General features: G+C 40.7%; 1 protein-coding gene and 1 long non-coding RNA gene across 2 annotated transcripts in view; one reads left to right on the top strand and one right to left on the bottom strand.

The window, feature by feature from the left end:
• Positions 1-14,168: 14,168 nt before the first annotated feature.
• On the bottom strand, positions 14,169-15,151 carry LOC128778324 (uncharacterized). Its single transcript, XR_008423901.1, has 3 exons — positions 14,883-15,151; positions 14,434-14,489; positions 14,169-14,337 (listed from the first exon to the last, which is right to left on the bottom strand). It is a non-coding gene; the product is annotated as an uncharacterized LOC128778324 (long non-coding RNA).
• Positions 15,152-15,343: 192 nt separating this feature from the next.
• SLC27A6 (solute carrier family 27 member 6) overlaps positions 15,344-21,812 on the top strand; it is a 72,547-nt gene continuing 66,078 nt past the window's right edge. The window contains exon 1 of the mRNA XM_019422113.2: positions 15,344-16,372. Within this exon, the coding sequence (XP_019277658.1) occupies positions 15,892-16,372 (481 nt within the window). The 5' untranslated portion in view covers positions 15,344-15,891. The remainder of the gene's footprint in view (positions 16,373-21,812) is intronic.

Genomic DNA, 21,812 nt, shown 5'->3' with positions numbered 1-21,812 from the left:
ATAACAAAAACCACGTCCCACTGCTGTAACCCTTTCCAACGCTGCCTCCCCAATCACTGGGAATGATTATTGAGACCCGGATGAAGAGTTGCAGCCATCTGGGGCTTGGGTAAAGGACAGTTGGAAGAGGGCAACGACAGTTCTCAGGTCCTTTGTTCTGCATCATCTCCAAATTACATTACTTACAGAGCCCTGACAGTGACCCACATGTTTTCAGTTCTGCTGCCCTGATCTGTCCCTTCTGCCCCCAGTCTGTCTCCACTCCCAGGTCACAATCGTGAAAAACTGAAGTTATTCTCTAGTCTCCAAATGCCTGAACCCAAGTGTACAGTCCTTTGGAGCAATGGTTTTCAAACTTTTATTTACTATGACCCACAGCATTTTACATTGTAATTAAATAAATATGTACCTATATATTTACATAACTGAAACTGTTTTAGGGAAGAAAACTCATCACACTGGGTGATAGGCACGTTGATCATTTGTATTTCCTTCTAGCATATTGAAAAAAATCAGCTCACTAAATTGATTTAATGACAGATTTAGAGGTCACATCTCACTGTAGGCAGAACCCTTATTTGAAGGTTTTAAAAACATTTTATAACTTTTTTTTAATGTTTTTATTTATTTATTTTTGAGAGAGAGAGAGAGAGAGAGAAAGAGAGAGTGTGTGTGTGTGTGTGTGTGTGTGTGTGTGCGCGTGCACGCGCGCGCTAATGCGCACACACTCGTGAGAGGAAGAGAGAGACGGAGAGAGGGAGAATCCCAAGCAGGTTCTGCACTGTCAACACAGAGCCTGCCCAACACAGGGCTCGAACCTACACCTGAGAAATCATGACGTGAGCCGAAATCAAGAGTCGGACTTTTAACCGACTGAGCCACCCAGGTGCCCCAACATTTTAATAATAAATCTAAAAACATTAGCTTGAAACTAACAAATAGGGAAATTCACAAAACTCAAGTCATCTAAAGTGTCCCTCTACTGGGCCTTTTACTTTACTTCTGCCTGGTTAGTTATTGAAGCTCTTTCCTACTTTTGGGGAATTCTCCACCTCGTGATGCCTGGGGAGGCAGGACCCATCTCCTACTACGAAGTTTCCATTGTCCAAACACTGTTCTTTCTCCAGGCCCTAGAAGTGAGGGATGAGTACAATCCTACAGGCCCTTGGTCTAGAGCAAGAATTCATCTGGCAGCTTACAAGGCCTTTGGCTGGTGCATCAATGTACCCTGTCTGGTGCCACATGGAACTGGGTGTCTGGTACTATACCTCACATACACTTGGAAAGATAGCAGTGCCTACCTCCACATGGTGCTTGGTCAAGGTGTGGTTTTAGCTGTACTCATCGTGTCTAAACTCCTTTGGCTCTTACCTTGGCTTTGTCCAGTTCTCTAGACTTTCTGGCAATTCCTTTTCTGTTTGTTTATTTATTTTTTCAATATATGAAGTTTATTGTCAAATTGGTTTCCATACAACACCCAGTGCTCATCCCAAAAGGTGCCCTCCTCAATACCCATCACCCACCCTCCCCTCCCTCCCACCCCCCATCAGCCCTCAGTTTGTTCTCAGTTTTTAAGAGTCTCTTATGCTTTGGCTCTCTCCCACTCTAACCTCTTTTTTTTCTTTTTTTTTCCTTCCCCTCCCCCATGGATTTCTGTTAAGTTTCTCAGGATCCACATAAGAGTGAAACCATATGGTCTCTGTCTTTCCCTGTATGGCTTATTTCACTTAGCATCACAATCTCCAGTTCCATCCATGTTGCTACAAAGGGCCATATTTCATTCTTTCTCATTGCCACCTAGTACTCCATCGTGTATATAAACCACAACTTCTTTATCCATTCATCAGTTGATGGACATTTCAGTCTTTCCATAATTTGGCTATTGTTGAGAGTGCTGCTATAAACATTGGGGTACAAGTGCCCCTATGCATCAGTACTCCTGTATCCCTTGGGTAAATTCCTAGCAGTGCTACTGCTGGGTCATAGGGTAGGTCTATTTTTAATTTTTTGAGGAACCTCCACACTGTTTTCCAGAGCGGCTGCACCAGTTTGCATTCCCACCAACAGTGCAAGAGGGTTCCCGTTTCTCCACATCCTCTCCAGCATCTATAGTCTCCTGATTTGTTCATTTTGGCCACTCTGACTGGTGTGAGATGATACCTGAGTGTGGTTTTGATTTGTATTTCCCTGATGAGGAGCGACTCTGAGCATCTTTTCATGTGCCTGTTGGCCATCTGGATGTCTTCTTTAGAGAAGTGTCTATTCATGTTTTCTGCCCATTTCTTCACTGGGTTATTTGTTTTTTGGGTGTGGAGTTTGGTGAGCTCTTTATAGATTTTGGATACTAGCCCTTTGTCTGATATGTCGTTTGCAAATATCTTTCCCCATTCCGTTGGTTGCCTTTTAGTTTTGTTGACTGTTTCCTTTGCTGTGCAGAAGTTTTTTATCTTCATGAGGTACCAATAGTTCATTTTTGCTTTTAATTCTCTTGCCTTCGGGGATGTGTCAAGTAAGAAATTGCTATGGCTGAGGTCAGAGAGGTCTTTTCCTGCTTTCTCCTCTGGGGTTTTGATGGTTTCCTGTCTCACATTCAGGTCCTTTATCCATTTTGAGTTTATTTTTGTGAATGGTGTGAGAAAGTAGTCTAGTTTTAACCTTCTTCATGTTGCTGTCCAGTTCTCCCAGCACCATTTGTTAAAGAGACTGTCTTTTTTCCATTGGATACTCTTTCCTGCTTTGTCAAAGATTAGTTGGCCATACATTTGCGGGTCTAGTTCTGGGGTTTCTATTCTATTCCATTGGTCTATGTGTCTGTTTTTGTGCCAATACCATTCTGTCTTGATGATGACAGCTTTGTAGTAGAGGCTAAAGTCTGGGATTGTGATGCCTCCTGCTTTGGTCTTCTTCTTCAAATTACCTTGGCTATTCAGGGCCTTTTGTGGTTCCATACGAATTTTAGGATTGCTTGTTCTAGCTTCGAGAAGAATGCTGGTGCAATTTTGATTGGGATTGAATTGAATGTGTAAATAGCTTTGGGTAGTATTGACATTTTGACAATATTTATTCTTCCAACCAATGAACACGGAATGTTTTTCCATTTCTTTATATGTTCTTCAATTTCCTTCATAAGCTTTCTATAGTTTTCAGCATACAGGTCTTTTACATCTTTGGTTAGGTTTATTCCTAGGTATTTTATGCTTCTTGGTGCAATTGTTAGGTTTATTCCTAGGTATTTTATGCTTCTTGGTGCAATTCCTAGGTATTTTATGCTTCTTGGTGCAATTTATGCTTCTTGTGCAATTATGCTTCTTGGTGCAATTTATGCTTCTTGGTGCTTCTTTATTTGTCTTTCTGTTGCTTCATTATTAGTGTATAAGAATGTAACTGATTTTTGTACATTGACTTTGTATCCTGCAACTTTGCTGAATTCATGTATAAGTTCTAGCAGACTTGTGGTGGAGTCTGTCGGATTTTCCATGTATAATATCATGTCATCTGCAAAAAGTGAAAGTTTGACTTCATCTTTGCCAATTTTGATGCCTTTGATTTCCTTTTGTTGTCTGATTGCTGATGCTAGAACTTCCAACACTATGTTAAACAACAGCGGTGAGAGTGGACATCCCTGTCGTGTTCTTGATCTCAGGGAGAAAGCTCTCAGTTTTTCCCCATTAAGGATGATGTTAGCTGTGGGCTTTTCATAAATGGCTTTTATGATCTTTAAGTATGTTCCTTCTATCCCGACTTTCTCAAGGGTTTTTATTAAGAAAGAATGCTGAATTTTGTCAAATGCTTTTTCTGCATCAATTCACAGGATCATATGGTTCTTATCTTTTCTTTTATTAATGTGATGTATCATGTTGATTGATTTGTGAATGTTGAACCAGCCCTGCAGCCCAGGAATGAATCCCACTTGATCATGGTAAATAATTCTTTTTATATGCTATTGAATTCGATTTGCTAGTATCTTATTGAGAATTTTTGCATCCATATTCATCAGGGATATTGGCCTGTAGTTCTCTTTTTTTACTGGGTCTCTGTCTAGTTTAGGAATCAAAGTAATACTGGCTTCATAGAATGAGTCTGGAAGTTTTCCTTTGCTTTCTATTTTTTGGAACAGCTTGAGAAGGATAGGTATTATCTCTGCTTTAAACGTCTGGTAGAACTCCCCTGGGAAGCCATCTGGTCCTGGACTCTTACTTTTGGGGTGATTCTTGATAACTGATTGAATTTATTCGCTGGTTGTGGGTCTGTTCAAGCTTTCTATATCCTCCTGACTGAGTTTTGGAAGTGTGTGGGTGTTTAGGAATTTGTCCATTTCTTCCAGGTTGTCCAGTTTGTTGGCATATAATTTTTCATAGTATTCCCCAATAATTGCTTGTATTTCTGAGGGATTGGTTGTAATAATTCCATTTTCATTCATGATTTTATCTATTTGGGTCATCTCCCTTTTCTTTTTGAGAAGCCTGGCTAGAGGTTTATCAATTTTGTTTATTTTTTCAAAAAACCAACTCTTGGTTTCATTGATCTGCTCTACAGTTTTTTTAGATTCTATATTGTTTATTTCTGCTCTAATCTTTATTATTTTTCTTCTTCTACTGGGTTTAGGGTGTCTTTGTTGTTCTGCTTCTATTTCCTTTAGGTGTGCTGTTAGATTTTGTATTTGGGATTTTTCTTGTTTGTGGACATAGGCCTGGATTGCAATGTATTTTCCTCTCAGGACTGCCTTCGCTGCATCCCAAAGCATTTGGATTGTTGTAGTTTCATTTTCGTTTGTTTCCATATATTTTTTAATTTCTTCTCTAATTGCCTGGTTGATCCATTCACTCTTTAGTAGGGTGTTCTTTAACCTCCACGCTTTTGGAGGTTTTCCAGACTTTTTCCTGTGGTTGATTTCAAGCTTCATAGCATTGTGGTCTGAAAGTATGCACGGTATGATCTCAATTCTGGTTGAGGGCTGTTTTGTGACCCAGTATGTGATCTATCTTGGAGAATGTTCCATGTGCACTCGAGAAGAAAGTATATTCTCTTGTTTTAGGATGCAGAGTTCTAAATGTATCTGTCAAGTCCATCTGATCCAATGTATCATTCAGGGCCCTTGTTTCTTTATTGACCATGTGTCTAGATTATCTATCCATTTCTGTAAGTGGGGTATTAAAGTCCCCTGCAATTACCACATTCTTATCAATAAGGTAAGTAATTGTTTTATATATTTGGGGGCTCCCATATTCGGCGCATAGACATTTATAATTGTTAGCTCTTCCTGATGGATAGACCATGTAATTATTATATAATGCCCTACTTCATCTCTTGTTACAGCCTTTAATTTAAAGTCTAGTTTGTCTGATATAAGTATGGCTACTCCAGCTTTCTTTTGACTTCCAGTAGCATGATAAATAGTTTTCCATCCCCTCACTTTCAATCTGAAGGTGCCTTCAGGTCTAAAATGAGTCTCTTGTAGACAGCAAATAGATGGGTCTTGTTTTTTTATCCATTCTGATACCCTATGTCTTTTGGTTGGTGCATTGAGTCCATTTACGTTCAGTGTTATTATAGAAAGATGTGGGTTTGGAGTCATTGTGATGTGTGTAGGTTTCGTGCTTGTAGCAATGTCTCTGGTACTTTGTCTCACAGGATCCCCCTTAGGATCTCTTGTAGGGCTGGTTTAGTGCTGATGAATTCCTTCAGTTTTTGTTTGTTTGGGAAGACCTTTATCTCTCCTTCTATTCTAAATGACAGACTTACTGGTAAAGGATTCTCGGCTGCATATTTTTTTCTGTTCATCACATTGAAGATTTCCTGCCATTCCTTTCTGGCCTGCCAAGTTTCAGTAGAGAGATCCGTCACGAGTCTTATCGGTCTCCCTTTATATGTTAGAGCACGTTTATCCCTAGCTGCTTTCAGAATTCTCTTTTTATCCTTGTATTTTGCCAGTTTCACTATGATATGTCGTGCAGAAGATCGATTCAAGTTACATCTGCAGGGAGTTCTCTGTGCCTCTTGGATTTCAATTCCTTTTTCCTTCCCCAGATCAGGGAAGTTCTCAGCTATTATTTCTTCAAGTACACCTTCAGCACCTTTCCCTCTCTCTTCCTCCTCTGGGATACCAATTATGCGTAGATTATTTCTCTTTAGTGCATCACTTATTCTCTCATTTTCCCCTTATACTCCTGGATTTTTTAATCTCTCTTTTTCTCAGCTTCTTCTTTTCCATAATTTTATCTTCTAGTTCACCTATTCTCTCCTCTGCCTTTTCAATCCGAGCTGCGGTCGTCTCCATTTTATTTTGCAGCTCATTAATAGCATTTTTTAGCTCCTCCTGGCTGTTCCTTAGTCCCTTGATCTCTGTAGCAATAGATTCTCTGCTGTCTTCTATACTGTTTTCAAGCCCAGCGATTATTTTTATGACTATTATTCTAAATTCACTTTCTGTTATATTGTTTAAATCATTTTTGATCAGTTCGTTAGCTGTTGTTATTTCCTGGACGTTTTTCTGAGGGGAATTCTTCCGTTTCGTCATTTTGGATAGTCCCTGGAGTGGTGCGGGACTGCGGGGCACTTCCCCTGTGCTGTCTTGAATAACTTGTGTTGGTGGGCGGAGTTGCAGTCAGACCTGACGTCTGCCCCCAGCCCACCGCTGGGGCCACAGTCAGACTGGTGTGTACCTTCTCTTCCCCTCTCCTAGGGGCGGGATTCACTGTGGGGTGGCGTGGCCTGTCTGGGCTACTTGCACCCTGCCAGGCTTGTGGTGCTGGGGATCTGGTGTATTAGCTGGGGTGGGTAGGCAAGGTGCACAGGGGCAGGAGGGGCAGGCTTAGCTCGCTTTTCCTTTGGTAATCCGCTTCGGGAGGGGCCCTGAGGCACCGGGAGGGAGTCAGACCCGCCGCTGGAGGGATGGATCCGCAGAAGCACAGCGATGGGTGTTTGCGAGGTGCAAGCAAGTTCCCTGACAGGAACTGGTTCCCTTTGGGATTTTGGCTGGGGGATGGGCGAGGGAGATGGTGCTGGCGAGCGCCTTTGTTCCCCACCAAGCTGAGCTCTGTTGTCCGGGGCTCAACAACTTTCCCTCCCGTTGTCCTCCAGCCCTCCCGCTCTCCGAGCAGAGCTGTTAACTTACAATCTTCCAGATGTCAAGTCCCGCTTGCTGTCGGAACACACTCCGTCCGGCCCCTCCACTTTTGCAAGCCAGACTCGGGGGCTTTGCTTTGCTGGCTGGCTGCCCCTTCCTGAGCTCCCTCCCACCAGTCCCTGGAGCACGCACCGCCTCTCCATCCTTCCTACCCTCTTCCGTGGGCCTCTTGTCTGTGCTTGGCTCCAGAGAATCCATTCTGCTAGTCTTCTGGCCGTTTTCTGGGTTATTTAGGCACGTGTGGGTGGAAACTAAGTGATCAGCAGGACAGGGTGAGCCCAGCGTCCTCCTGCGCTGCCATCTTCCCAAACTCCCTCCTTCCTTTTCTGTTTAAATCTGCATGGCGTTAGTTGGTTTCTCTCATTTGCTATCAGTTGCAATCAGTTTCCCTAAGGTTTAGTTAAACATTAGGGATTTTCACTCTGCTTTATGCAAAAGATGACTATCTTGGCAGTTCCTTGCAAAATCTGCATTAGAAGTCCGGTGAACAGAAGGATGGGGAACTCTGACAGGTGAAAGCTTCATTGGGAGACTGACATTGCATCTTGCTGGTGAGACAGTATGTAAGGGGAGGACCCACCTTGGAGGTTTTACACTTTCCTTTCTCAATTACCTTCCTTGTTATTTCTCTTCTTACTATGAAAAACTCAGGGTGTGGGTTGTAGATTGTGTGTGGAGAATAGGGAAGGCAGTCATAGGCAATGAAAGGGAAGGGAAGGTGCAGGCCTGAGGAATAAAAGTAAACTATTATGGTCCTTCTCTGGGATAGCTTTTCACATTCCAGAGGGCCAGTCCAGGGTATACATGAGTATACTCATGCTATAGATGAAACTACAATACATCTACCACCCATGAACAGTCACTGCAATATAAATATCTGATTCAACCTTTCCTTCGCCCTTCCCCTCCTTCCCTTCTTCCTTCCTTCTTTCCCTCCCTTCCTCCTTCCCTTCCTTCCTTCCTTCCATCCTTCTTACCTTCCTCCCTCCCTCTTTCTTTCTTTCTTTCTTTCTTTCTTTCTTTCTTTCTTTCTCGATTGTTTGCTTGCTGTCAGCAAACTGTTAGATCCAATTTAATTCTTCCCAGTCAAGGAAATCAAGGGCTATACTGGTTAGATGGCCAGTTTAAATTCTCTAGTTTGAGTCATCAAGGTGGTACCTCAACTTCTGTAGTTTCTAGTAAATAGGATTGGAGTAAGGAGTACCCAAGTCCAAAGATACAGGTTTGTTGGAGCAAACACTCACTCAATTCCATTGCTGCCTTTCTTTTTAGGACATTAATGTTTTGACATCTCAACCTCATTACACAAGATATTTCAGACAAAGTACTTTGTTTGCAAATCCAGTAAGTACAGATATGTTGGAAATTTTAACTTCCAACCCAAGTGTCACCAGCCTACCAAATCCATACTGGACTAATTCAGTGTGTGAATGTGATGATTCCTTGCCTGCTGCTAAGCCAAGTAAACAGAAATATGTTCTTGTAGCAATAAGCACTTGCAAACTAGTGAAATAAACAGGAAATAATAATAAATTAACAACAAAAAAAACCCAAAAGATGTAATAAATAATTTCATTTAAATGTTGGCTAATTTAGTGTAGGTAGTGACCATATAGATACAATTAATGAATTTGTTTTAGTATCAAAATATCAACTTTAATGTTCAAAACATCTGGAAAGGTGATATTTACTGGGTTTGATCTCATGAATTTTTATTAAAAAAATAGTTCTTAGAAATTTTTTTTTCTTAGAACTCTTCTTTATCTGCATCTTGATAATGAGATAGAGATGTAGGGCACAGATAGTGTTCACATGAATTATTGTGCAATAGGAATTTTGAATCGTATGAATATATGATTAAAAGGTGTCACCTGTGGTTTCAGGCTTGAAAAATATTAAGGCTGAGTTGCCTGAACTTGTTTTAGGTCTGAGGTGTGAAGGGGCAGGACCTTTGAGGACATCATCTAGTTCATCCAATGAAGTATTTTTCTCAACTTTTTAATTTTTAATTTTTTAATGTTTGTTTATTTCTTTTTGAGAGAGAGAAGGAGGGAGAGAGGGAAAGAGAGAGAGAGAGAGAGAGAGCACCAGTGTAGGAGGGGCAGAGAGAGAGAGAGGGAGACAGAGAATCCAAAGCAGGCTCCAGGCTCGACATGGGGCTCGAACTCACTAACTGTGAGGTCATGACCTGAGCTGAAGTCAGACACTTAACCGTCTGAGTCAATCTGGAGCCCCTCCAATAAAGTATTAACGTGTTGGGAAGAATGATTCTTCCTCATAAACTAAATGCTAATGTTAACTTACAGAATCTGATAGATAAGGTATCTTCAGAAATATTCATGTAATCAAGAATGAGAAGGAAAATACTTAAAGTTTTTAAAGAGCAAATAGTTTCAATTTTTGATCCAATTGATTAAAAAAATCATGTGAGGGTTATCACAGAAATATGTGAAGATTTTAATATCTTATTCCTTTTATCATAAATTTCTGAATGCTACTTTGTTTAGGAATGACAAGCTCAAAATCTAAGTATATTTAGAAACAAAAAAATAAAAATGAAGTAAATTCTATTTCCAGAAGAGTCATAAGTTAATTTTACAAATTATTTCAGATGATGAATGCCCTGAGAGGCTATGCCTAAGCAGCTTCTCTGGATCTGCTTTTCCTTCTCTGTGAAACCTGAACCAGTGGAGGGCAAAATGACAGTATCCAGAAAAATAATACATATGTTTTCTCTTGGACTCAGCAATAAATCCCATTTCTAGGAAGCTATCCCAAAATTACATTGGGAAAAATATATACCATGTGCATGGATTCATTACTTATAACACTATTCATAATGGCAAAAGATTAAAAACAAGCCCATCAGTGGAGAGCAAGTTGAATAAGTTATGATATCATCACATGATGGAGTATATACAACCATAAAAGGAAGTGATGAGAATGTCTGCATAATGATAGATTGGGGTCACCAGAGTACATTAGGTGGAAAAAGCAAGGTGGACATCAGTGTATACAGTAAGGTACATTTCATCATCAACAGTGATGAGCAGTCTGATTCACAACAACTAGATATCATGTTTATCTTGATGTAATACAGCATAAAATACATAGATTCTCCTATGAAGTATTCTTGCCAAAAGTGCTTGACCGGAGTCTAAGTCTATAGGTCTAATTCTCAGTTTACTTGAAATATGGGGGACAGAGGAACATTTTAAAGGGGTCATGGGGAAACAATCAGATCAAAGCAGAAGGTAGGACATTCTCCACAACCACTGGTCTATTGTCTTTAAAAAGGAAACTTCTGGGGAAAAGATAAAGAGGTTGTGATAAGGATTCTTCTAGATTAAAAGAGAATTTAGACTTCAGAGCTTGAATTGATTCTGGTTTTAGACCAACCAATTCCCAAAGGCATTTTGGAAGCAATTAAATATGGACTAAGTATGAGATGGTATTAAAGAATTATTGTTAATCTTATCACATGTGATCATGATATGGTGATGAGGTAGGGAAATGTCCTTCTTTCAGAGATGTCCCTAGATATTTAGGATAGAAATACTATGTTGTCTGCGATTAAAATGCTTCAGAAAAAAATAGTTTAAACAAACTGGCCAGAATGTTAACCATCACGAACTCTAGGTGATGACTATATGGTAGGGGGTATTATTATTATATTATTTCTACTTTTATGCGTGTTTGCAAATTTTATTTGATAAAAAGCTAAAAAATAAAATAAAACAACAAGACACTAAATGAGGTGACTCCTTCAGTTCCTATCCCTTCCCCCTCTTGGAGACTGGGAGCAGGCAAGAGCTGGAGCAGCTGCCTTGACCCCCCTAAATAGAAGGCATGAGTTGAAGTTGGCAGAGTAGTGCCAGGTCTGGAGCACCCGCCCACCAGCACTGGACCACCTGTCTACCCAGGGAGAAATAATTATTATAATTAAGCCATTGGAAAAGTATTTAATTTTAAGTGTTGTAAATTTCCAGGATGTGCCAAGAAATGAAATATTCATGCTGAATCTCAGAATTCCCACTGTCCCCTCCCAGAGCTTTGAGACTAAATCTTAGACCCTATGGGATTTGCAAAAGTGGGGCCCATGGAAGAACTCACTGTGATATTTGGAACATTGTTAATTCCTAATAAAAGTTGCCAAAGAATTTCTTTGATTTATGTCACTAATGACCAAATGACCTGCCTCCATGTAGGTGGCTTATTAAATAGAAATGAAGCTACCCTGAGGATTCAGAATAAACATACAAAACTTTGCATAAATGTCCTTCCCAAAGGGTATATTTCACCAACACTGAGGAAGGGAAAGTTGCCGCAAACAGACGCACTTAGATGTAAGAAAACTGTTTCTAAAATGCATGAATAAAATACATGTGTAAAATATCTTCTTGGCAGGATGGTGATTGGCAGAAGTTTCTAGGCATGGTTTGTAGTCTGTGGCAAAAATGATAGTTAAACATTTAATTTGGTTGAGAATTGCTGCCCAGACTGTTATTATAGGATCACTTATTTGGTGCTGTAAAAATTTTATATTTCAAGAAGTGTTTGATGTGTCTAAGACATATGGTAATGTTAATACCACCCAACCTTCTAACCCACTTCTCATCTTTAATGTTGAATTGGCTTCTTGAGTTCTTGTGGGGAATAATCTTGTGGGCAATGATGGCTCATTAACACAAACAAAGCAACTGACGGTAGGAAGAGTGAGGCTTCCCATTAAAATCAAGCTATGATGAGAGACGAAGACAGTGATTAAAACCTGAGCGAGACCCCCTTCCTGTATGGAAGTGTTAAGTGGAAGTCTTGCATTCACCCTTCCCTACCTCATTTTACCAATCCATCTCCCTCACACATTCCACCCCACTCCCACCCACCTCCTCAAGCTCTGCTACAGTCAAGGAACTCAGCTTCCTTGCCCATTGCAAACACCTTTTGCGGATTTTTGACTTTCTAAACCTCTGCCTTCCCCAAACCTCCTATAATCCAAAATATGACTGCTGTAGAATTTTGTCAGAATACTTACAGACACGAGTAATTTGTCTACACAAAGTCAGAATTCTTAAGTTACAGTGGTAAAATCCTATGGGCATAAGATGACTCCGTGTCTACCATACGATGCTTTTTGTTCAGTTTTACTTCTATCTGCTGCCTAAACAATCTGCAACAGAGGGGACTGGGAGCAGGTTAGAGGGGAAAGTCAAACCAGAAATGGGAATGGGGGAGAGGAGATCATATATACACTGAAAATAAAGGAAGGGGATTTATTTGCATTGACTTGCATTTAGTCACAATATTTATTTTCAGATAACATTAAAAGCAATTAAATTTCTATATTCCATAAAAGGGAACCTGAGAAATACTGCATTGTCCCTAATCAAAAGTAATAGTAACAGAAACGTCTAGACTCTTCCCATGTGTTTGTTTTTATTTTAATTTAACAATAAATTTACTCATTTGCAGTTATTCTTAGTGTCTTACCCCCATTTTGCAATAATTAGCAACTGTAATAAATAATTATATATATTTTACTGAGCTGTCTTTGGTTCTTTCTGAAAGTGAATACCAAATTTATGGAAAAACAAAAACAAAAACAGGAACAGACACATGGGCTGATTTAAGAGTACATACAATACTGCTTAGCTGTCCCAATATTTTCATTGACTCTTTTATGGTGAGATTTCAGGTGAGGAATTGTTCTTGGCCCATATAAATTTTGGCAACGTAGCTTGTAGCTCTCCTAATAAATCAAAGTGTCTCATATTCATGGTGCCAAATATTTTCTTGACTCACTTATATCTGTAGTTGATAAAAATCTATCTCCATGCCTTGGGATGATGTTAAACATGATGAGAGGGGCACCTGGGTAGTTCAGTTGATTAAGTAAGTGTCTGACTCTTGATCTCAGCTCAGGTTTTGATCTCAGGTCTTGAGGTCAAGCCCCAGGCTGGGTGTGGAGCCTACTTTAAAAACAAAACGAAACAAAGGGGCACCTGGGTGGCTCAATTAGTTAAGCATCCAACTCTTGATTTCAGCTCAGGTCATGATCTCTGGGTCACACTCTGTGCTGACCCTGAGGAGACAGCTAGGGATTCTCTGTCTCCCCCTCTCTCTGTCCCTCCCCCATTCGCTCACTCTCTCTCAAAATAAGTGAACATTCAAAAAAATGATGAGAAAAATAAGTGTAACCCAATGAGTTTTTCATGAAGTTAATTTTATTTATTTAAAAAAAAAATTTTTTTTAACGTTTATTTATTTTTGAGACAGAGAGAGACAGAGCATGAGCGGGGGAGGGTCAGAGAGAGAGGGAGACACAGAATCGGAAGCAGGCTCCAGGCTCTGAGCTGTCAGCACAGAGCCCGATGCGGGGCTCGAACTCACGGACCGTGAGATCATGACCTGAGCTGAAGTCGGACGCTTAACCGACCAAGCCACCCAGGCACCCCAATTTTATTTATTTTAAAAGACTGCCCTTTATTATAATAGTATTACTTTCTTGGCTTTTAATGTTGAAATAAATCCTTCCCTTTATAAAACAATGGTGACAGTAGCAGGTAATTGTTTTAACGTGTGCTTAATGTTTTTAATTTAACAAATTAAAGAATGGCAAACCTGTGTCTCCTTAGTTGTTCTGTTCCCACTAGAGGAAGACAGATTTTACTTGTAGTGGAAATCCAAAAGCTGAAACCCACTGCTCATGGTCTGTATGGTCTGCTTTGAAAGTTGTTTTTCCAGGTGACTGAATCAGATTACAGCTAGGAGAGAAAAGGATCCAATTTCAAAGGTGCTTTTCAAGTCATAAACTGACTTTTCAAGTCATAAACTGACTTTTCAAGTTGTAAACTGCTTGATACTAACACTTTTTTTTTTAACTGAAAAGATGTTTTTGAATTGAAAAGACCATCCCTTCTGAATAAACTGAGAAAGCATTTTCTTCATCTGCGCAAAAAAGATCAAAGAGCCTGTCTTTCTCCTGGGCTCTTCGCTGTGATTTCAAAGTAATCATTTTCAGATTGATAAACCAGAGTCGGCCTTGGAGTTACCAGGTTTTTTTTTATTAGGAAATCTGAGGTTAGCTAGAACCCAGCTGCAGAACCTAAGAGAAGAAAGAGGGAAATGTGAGGCAATGCTTAATGGTTTCATTATGTACAATTAACCATTTATTCACACTCCTTAAAAGCAGGGGCCTGGGATGATGGTGTCTGCAAGAAAAAAAAGTGTAACTAAATGCCCCTCAGTTTTTTACCTTCAGTTAAAATTTCATCATTGCAGAAAATTTTATAATTCTTTGCAATTACTTGTTTCTTCACCATCTCCTCTCCCATTTTGGGAATTCTTAGTTCAAGTTCCCGATCTAAATGGGGGATTTAAAAACCAGTTATTGTTAAGGACAGAGAATAGTATTTTTCACCTAAAAAGAAATATGGATGTAGATATGGACTTAAGTTTCCACATCAATCAGTAATTTTGGAACATTTTGTAAAGAGCAATGACTAGGCACTCTAAGGATAGAATTTCAACATACATGTCAATACCAAACTTTAAGTTTTCAAAAGTACTTTTTGTAGAACAACCCAATTTTGTGTTTTCTGAAGAAAAAGTTCAAATATTCCTTGATGTGGCCAATTCATAAATATTTTTTTGTCGTTTTCGTTCTTTCTGTCGAGACTTTTTTTTTTTTTTTTTTTTTTTTTTTTTTTTTTTTTTTAATTCTTCCAATCGCCTCTCCAGCGATTTTAGGTCTTACTGTTTAGTGAATGAACTCTCTCGACCCAATTCCAGCAGCCTGGTTGCCCTTGACTCTAGCCACGACTTCCAGGATCCCCGGCTTTCCCTGCATTCGGGGACCGTCTTTTCCCGGCCAGAGGCCCGGGGCGGGTCGAGCGGCACACTCGCCGGGGCGGCGGGACGCACGCCCAGAGAGGAGGCGGCGACGGAGCCCGAGCCGTCCCAGCGGCGGCGCCCCGAGCAGGGGTTGGCCGGGAGCCTGGAGACGGGCTGCAGGCGGACGACACGGCCGCGGTTCCGAGCAGAGATACACCAGCCCAAGAGCACCAGGAGGGGAGATGGTGGCCACCCGGAGCAGTTCGCGGGAACCCAGTGTGTCCGTACCCCTGGAGGGGAGGGGGGAGCTCCTGGGCGAGGGGCGGGGGCGCGGGGCGGAGCAGGGGCGGGGCTCGGGCCTGGATCCCACCTGACTTGGGGGCATCCCCGGCAGAGGCGTGGCCCTGAGACCCTGCGCGGTTTCTGGCGGGTTAAGACCCGCAGCGGCTGCGCTTGTCAGCCCTCGCCAACTCCAGCTTCTCCAGGCTCGAATTCAGCGTCCAAGTTGCAGCCGCCCGAAAGCCCACACCCAGCAGAAGAACGTCTGCTCCTGGACATAGTTCTCCTGAGGGTGGTGGGGTTGGCTCAGGGCCGCAAAGCCGTCGGGGGTTGAGCCAGCCTGCAGCGAGAGGGCTGAGAGGGCCAGAGAACCCCGCAGGGCGCGGACAGCCGTCGGGGCTTGCGAATTGGACTCCTAGATTGCGAGGCCCCTGATAGGTGATGACCTAAGCCTTATCCCCAGCATCCCTCGGGGCGATTTCTTCCGTGCACACTTCTGATTCTGTTTATCAAGATCACCCTCTTCCTCCCAGAAAGGCTGACTCAAGCTGCAGGTGCCAGCCCTCAGCTCTGGGTAGCCGTGGTCTCTGCGGAAAGCTGCATTTGAAAAGAAGGGCTGGGATCACAAGCTGCTCTCTGTTCCGGTTGCCCCCATGCTCCTGCCATGGTTAACAGGACTAGCGGCTGGAATAGGCTTCCTGCATTTCTTGCAGAAACTGGTGTTCCCTTATTTCTGGGATGACTTCTGGTACCTGCTGAAGGTGGTACGCTATGGAATTCGGCTGGAGATGTACGTGCTGAAAGGGGAGCTGTTCACTGTCCTGGATAAATTCCTGAGTCTTGCCAAGAAGCAGCCCCAGAAACCTTTCATCATCTATGAGGGAGACATCTACACTTATCAGGATGTGGACAAAAGGAGTAGCAGAGTGGCTCACGTGTTCCTGAACCATTCCACGCTGAAAAGGGGGGACACCGTGGCTCTGCTGATGAGCAACGAGCCTGACTTCGTCCATGTGTGGTTCGGCCTGGCCAAGCTGGGCTGCGTGGTGGCCTTCCTCAATTCCAACATTGTCTCCAACTCCCTTCTGCATTGCATCCGCAGCTGTGAGCCCAGGGCCCTCGTGGTGGGTGCAGGTAAAAAGCCCGTCCGGGTGAGGTCTCCATGGGCAAAAGGCAACCCTGCCTGTCATCGCTCCCTGGCCCCTGTTGGTTACAACACTTCACAACTAACGCTTCGGGTGTGTGTGATGAAGTGTGCATAGTATGGCTACAAAATAGTTTTACAGTTCTGTGACTGCTGGTTTAATATCCCCTGTTCTATTTCAATCACTTACCCTTTTGTAGATTAGTAACCACCAGGAAAGGTTCAGAAAACTTTTCTGAAATCTCTGCTTCTTACTATTTTGAAAGAGGGGCAGTTTTACGGTTATTGGTATCTTCCATGAATGCAAGAACACAGAGAGATAGAATTCGGTAAGTTCTAGTTTTGTCAGATCTGACAAAATTATTTGATGAGTAGGAAAGTTACTTTCATTTCATTGTGGAATACCTACCTGCCTCTAACAGTAACAATATGAAGGTTGACTACATTTGAAGAGCAAATTAATCTGAATTGCATGAATTCTTATCTTCATGTCTGCTCTTATTTTGCCATCCCTGCAAGCTGGGACTTGCATAGCAAGGTTAGGCTCCCATCTCCCAGCCAGTGGGCGGGCTCTTGGCAGAGTCTAGGCTTCTTGCTCTCCCTTCCCTCACCCCCATCTCTGCATTTTTTTTTTCTTCGCTTCCATTATGTTCTAGTCTTCTCTCCCTCCTCCCTTGGGTTAGGCTTTGGATACACATACTGACACAGAACTGCAAAGAAAAGTTTTTGGTTGAATACCTCATTAACAAAGAACCTGGGAAGTTGAGTTGCACCACCAAGTGGAATTGAAGTATGACAAGTGATACTTACTTGGTATAATGTAATGGGTTTATGTATATTCTTCTTGCATGAAGCCAGGAAGGTAGAGGATGAAGAGGCTCCATGGCAAGGACCTTAGCTAAAGTATTTAAGTATTTTAGACGAATAGATGCATACTGACAACTCGTGCAGAGTTTTTAGATTCACAGAGCAGTCTGGAAAAATTATCTACATTGATATGTAAGTGATCTTGAAGGTGTAGAACTTCACTAGTAACCTTTCTTGTATCATTATTGCACATCACACAATCATGGGTTAGGCGATATATAGTACAAAGGTTACTCAAGACTTTGATTTCTCCTTGCTCCCATTGTCCTTCCAGCTCAACTTAGGACCTGATAAAGTAGCAAAATGTTTACTCTCAAGCATTGATTTTGTCTTGTTTAATCTAAAGAAGTGGAGAAGCTGCATAGTCTCTCCTGTGTATTTTTTGTTCATTTGTTGTTCATTTGTTCAAGTTTAGCGTGATGAACTTTCTCTGAACTGTGACCATAAGCAGGATAAATAAGTCATACAGAATTTTGATATCATGGTGAATGGGGCAAGTGTGAATGAATGTGAATGAAGCAGAAAAAAAATATTATAGTTCTTCTTTGGATATATTTTCACATTTTATTCCATTGCCCCTATTATTGCTCAATCCAATTAGATCACTAAATCCAATTTAGGTCACAGTTTCTAGAACAAATCAAAATTAAATTGTGCTGAAATTTGATAAAGCCATAAATTGCTTTGACAAGAGCAAACGAAGAGGGCCAGAGTGTCCCTGAAAAGGTTTCTGTAGCCATATTTTTAAAGTCAACCTGAGAAACATCCTACAGCCAGTCTCCTGAGGGATTCCTCTCAAAATGTGTAGGGCTTATTACCTTTCAACATAGACATTCCAACTTTGCTCTTTGCTGAGTGACTGCCTAATTAGGACCAATTAATTTTGCAGTGTTACTTGTGCCAGAGTTTTGCTTTCCTTGCCAGTAACTTAATTGCATTGTTTCCTTGTTTTTAACACCAACAGTAAGTTTTGGTATATAAAAGCCTATTTGAGATGCTGGAGTTTTAAGCCAACAACAGTCAATTTGCTTACGAGTAGATAGGTGGGGAAATCAACCTTAAATCTTTTTAACAGTTCTTTTCAGCATATCTTTAAAATATATAAAGTACATAAGTTTTTCGGCTATGGGACAATTCCGTTTCATTTAATTACTAGATTTTTGTTGTTGTTGTTAAGATGTGGCTTATATCACAAGCACCTTTCTATATATGAAGCTCTTAGCCTGAAATACAAGAAATTCTGTATTCCTGGCATCTTGAGTTAAACATACATATGGTTTTTAGAGCCTTAAATGTTAGAGCTCTTAGAATCTCATGGAATGTTTCTGATGGAGATGTACCATTAAACCATTATATCCCCAGGGAAACTGTATTGAGGTGGAAAGAACAATCAGATGGTTTAGATGGAGATAAGCCAGACATTAAGGATAAGATGATCTTCCTCGTTCCCTCGCTCCCTCTCGTTTTACTTACTTGCAAATGGTGACAATACCATCTATTTCACAGTGTAATTCTGAGATTAAATGATAGACCTTATGTAAAGGGGCTAGCTGAATGCCTGGTATGTACCAACTGAAGCCTTAGTGAATTGAAATAATTGTTACTATTATTATCATTATTAAGTCATCTGAGGCCTTTAATAAGGAAACTTGTTTGGATTTTGCTGCTGCCATCTAACTAGTGTTAGCTATAAGAAAGGCTAGTAAGTGGTTTGGCATAGGACCCCAAACACCTTACTTTGGTATGTTTTAACAACATTTTATTTTCCAGAAGTTATCTAGAATCGATTTCAAACAGGTTTTACAGGTAGGCCAGATAATGTCTTATAATTCTGTCTCCATGAACAAGTCAAAGGGAGAAGATAGCAACTAATCTACCAGGCAAATGTTACTGGCATTAACAAAAATGTTAACAGTTGCCTTTTACTCAAGGCTGACTATGTAAAAGATATTCCCAGTGACTCCGAGAGGCAGGTACAGAGTTATATATTGGAAATCGAAGGGAAGAAATTGATTGAGGGTGTCCAGGTTGATACAACTTAGGTTTAAGAGCAGACGTTCCCAACCTGGTCTCCTATATAAGACAGTGCTGGACTGTAGAGCCTAATTGTTTCTGTATCTCAGTCCCCTGGTGATACTACTAGGAAAAAATATGCATTCCAGTTATATAAAAATAGTAAAATAAAAGTTGCCAATATTAAAACACCAGGTAGTTCATACACAGATAACTAGAAACAATTTAAATGGTTTTAAAACTTGTATTTCATTCTCTCACGGTATGCAGGTTCAAAAATACTTACTAGGAAGTTTCCTGTGTGTACTCTGTAGTTTTGAAGAAGTGTCAAATGGCATTTCAGATTTCCCTGGAAAATGTCAGTGCTTACTGAAAAATAGGCTTAGATTAAACCTAGTCCTTTCCTCACAATATCTCAACTTTGATATTAGTAATAGTGGCTGTTGCCAAAATGATTTCTATGTCTATATGCTTTTCTCTTTGCTTAGAATAAATAGGAAAGTGTTGGGATGCTTGTGTATCACTTTAAAAAGTCTGTGTAATTATATTCTTTGACCTATTTACTACTACTACTACTACTACTACTAAATAATCTCTCCCTTTTCTAAAGTACTTAATAAATTATAAATTGTTTTTATATGTATTATCTTATGTGATTCTCACCACAGCCATAGTAGCCTTGTTTTAAAGATCAGGAAAGCATAGGTTAGAGAGGGCAAGCTGTTCCCTGAAGCTCACATATGTAGAAGAAGCATATGACTAGAGCCTGCATTTTCTGATGCAAAGGCCTGCTGGGTACACCTTTGTCCTTGTCCTCGTGCTCCTGTTCATTCCCCCATCTCCATCTTTTCCTTTCTTTTCTGTTCTCCATCCCCCCCCCACCCCACCCTTCCCCCTTTCCCTTCCTTCTCTCTCACCTTTCATCTATCCACTTACTTTCTTTCAGTACCTTTTCCACTAAACCGTCCTGCCTCCCATATGCTCTGGCTATTCACAGCCGCCCAATGGAGTGGTAAAGTTCTAGTTGCTATTTGTGTCTCTCTGGGGACTAGACCGAATGAGGATGTAAGCTCTTTGAGCCGAGGAAGTTGGTTTGGTTCACCACTAAATTCCCTGAACTTAGCACAAAGGAGATGCTCAACAAATATTTATTGTCTAGATGGATGGATGAATGAATGAATGAATGAACTAATGAAAAACTCCAAAGTACATATATACACTCAGTACCTTTTTATTTACTTGCATAGTTTTGCTAATAAACTGTCCCTCTGCTGTTCATCTGGTAATTAATGTTGCTAAGTGTTAGGATCATGACTTCCCAAAAGTACGAAGTCTTTTAGACGCACTAGGCATCCCCAAGTTTTCAGATTTACTTGCATGTGTGTGTTTTGTACTCTCTTCCTTCTGAATATACACAAATTATTATCAGTGGATAGCTAAAAAATACATATTAATATTACCCTGAACTCTTACTTTAGATTCAATAGTATTTTGTTTTTCAACATGTTTGGAAGGGTTTTGTGTTCCTGTTCCCAAGAAACAGTACTATAAACTTAAAGTAACATGCAGGTTTGCCTCGTTAGTTTTCATGAACCATCTCATTCAGACTGTTCCAGTCATCAAGCCTTTGTAATTCTCCCAATGACTATCAGCCATAAAGATAACTGCTTTTTAAAGACCAAGAGGAAGAGTTAGGAGAAAAACAAAAGCCTTTTAAGTTGTATAGAAAGGAATGCATATTCAGATAAGATACATGGCTCATGTACACTTTTATCATTTAATCCATGTGCCATAATTGTCTTCACATATATTGGTTTTAATTTGGGGGGCACTTTAATATTTTTGCTAATGTTTAGTAGAATGACTGGCTGTTTTGCATTTTTCTTTTCCATTTTAGACTCCGCTCCATCAAAGATTACCTCCATTCCAAAAGAAAATTGCTCACTTCAATAGGAAGGTTCAGTGGCTTCATGATTCATTAACTAAAAAAGACAGTGTTCTAAGTACTGATACATTTGTAGTTTTCTTTCTTTTCTAATCATGGGGACACTCAATGGGGTTCTTATTTACACTGTCTGCTGAACACATGTTTACTGTAAGGGGATGATGTTTGAATACTGGCAGGAGCAAAAACTACTTAAAAGGACATCATGACTGCTTAGAGAAGTGGCAGGGTAAAATGGGAGAAGTATACATCTTGGAGCCAGGAAAACTTGGGCTTGGATCCTAGCTCTGCCATTAACTGACTGCTGACACATAGCAGATGATCGATGAGTATCACTGGGTCTTGTGTGAATTAAACGTAAAGAACGCAACAGAGTCCCTGGACCATAGTATCTATCCATTAAATGGTTGCTATAATTATTTTTAATTGCAGAGGAGCAGAGACATGTATACAAAGTAGGAGTCTCTGTCTTTGTTGGGGAGAGGGCTGACAGGAGGGAGTTCCAGGCACATGGCACACGGCCCATGTGAACTGGTTTTAAGCATCTATTTTGTCCTCCCCAGTAGCATTGCAAACATGTCCACTTCCCCGTCATCAGCAGCTGG

This window comes from Panthera pardus, unplaced genomic scaffold, assembly GCF_024362965.1.
Source record: "Panthera pardus isolate Hobbes unplaced genomic scaffold, ASM2436296v1 HiC_scaffold_2, whole genome shotgun sequence".
NCBI classification, from domain to species: domain Eukaryota; kingdom Metazoa; phylum Chordata; class Mammalia; order Carnivora; family Felidae; genus Panthera; species Panthera pardus.
The sequence above is the reverse complement of the archived record's forward strand: the minus strand, read 5'-3'. Positions and strand labels throughout refer to the sequence as shown.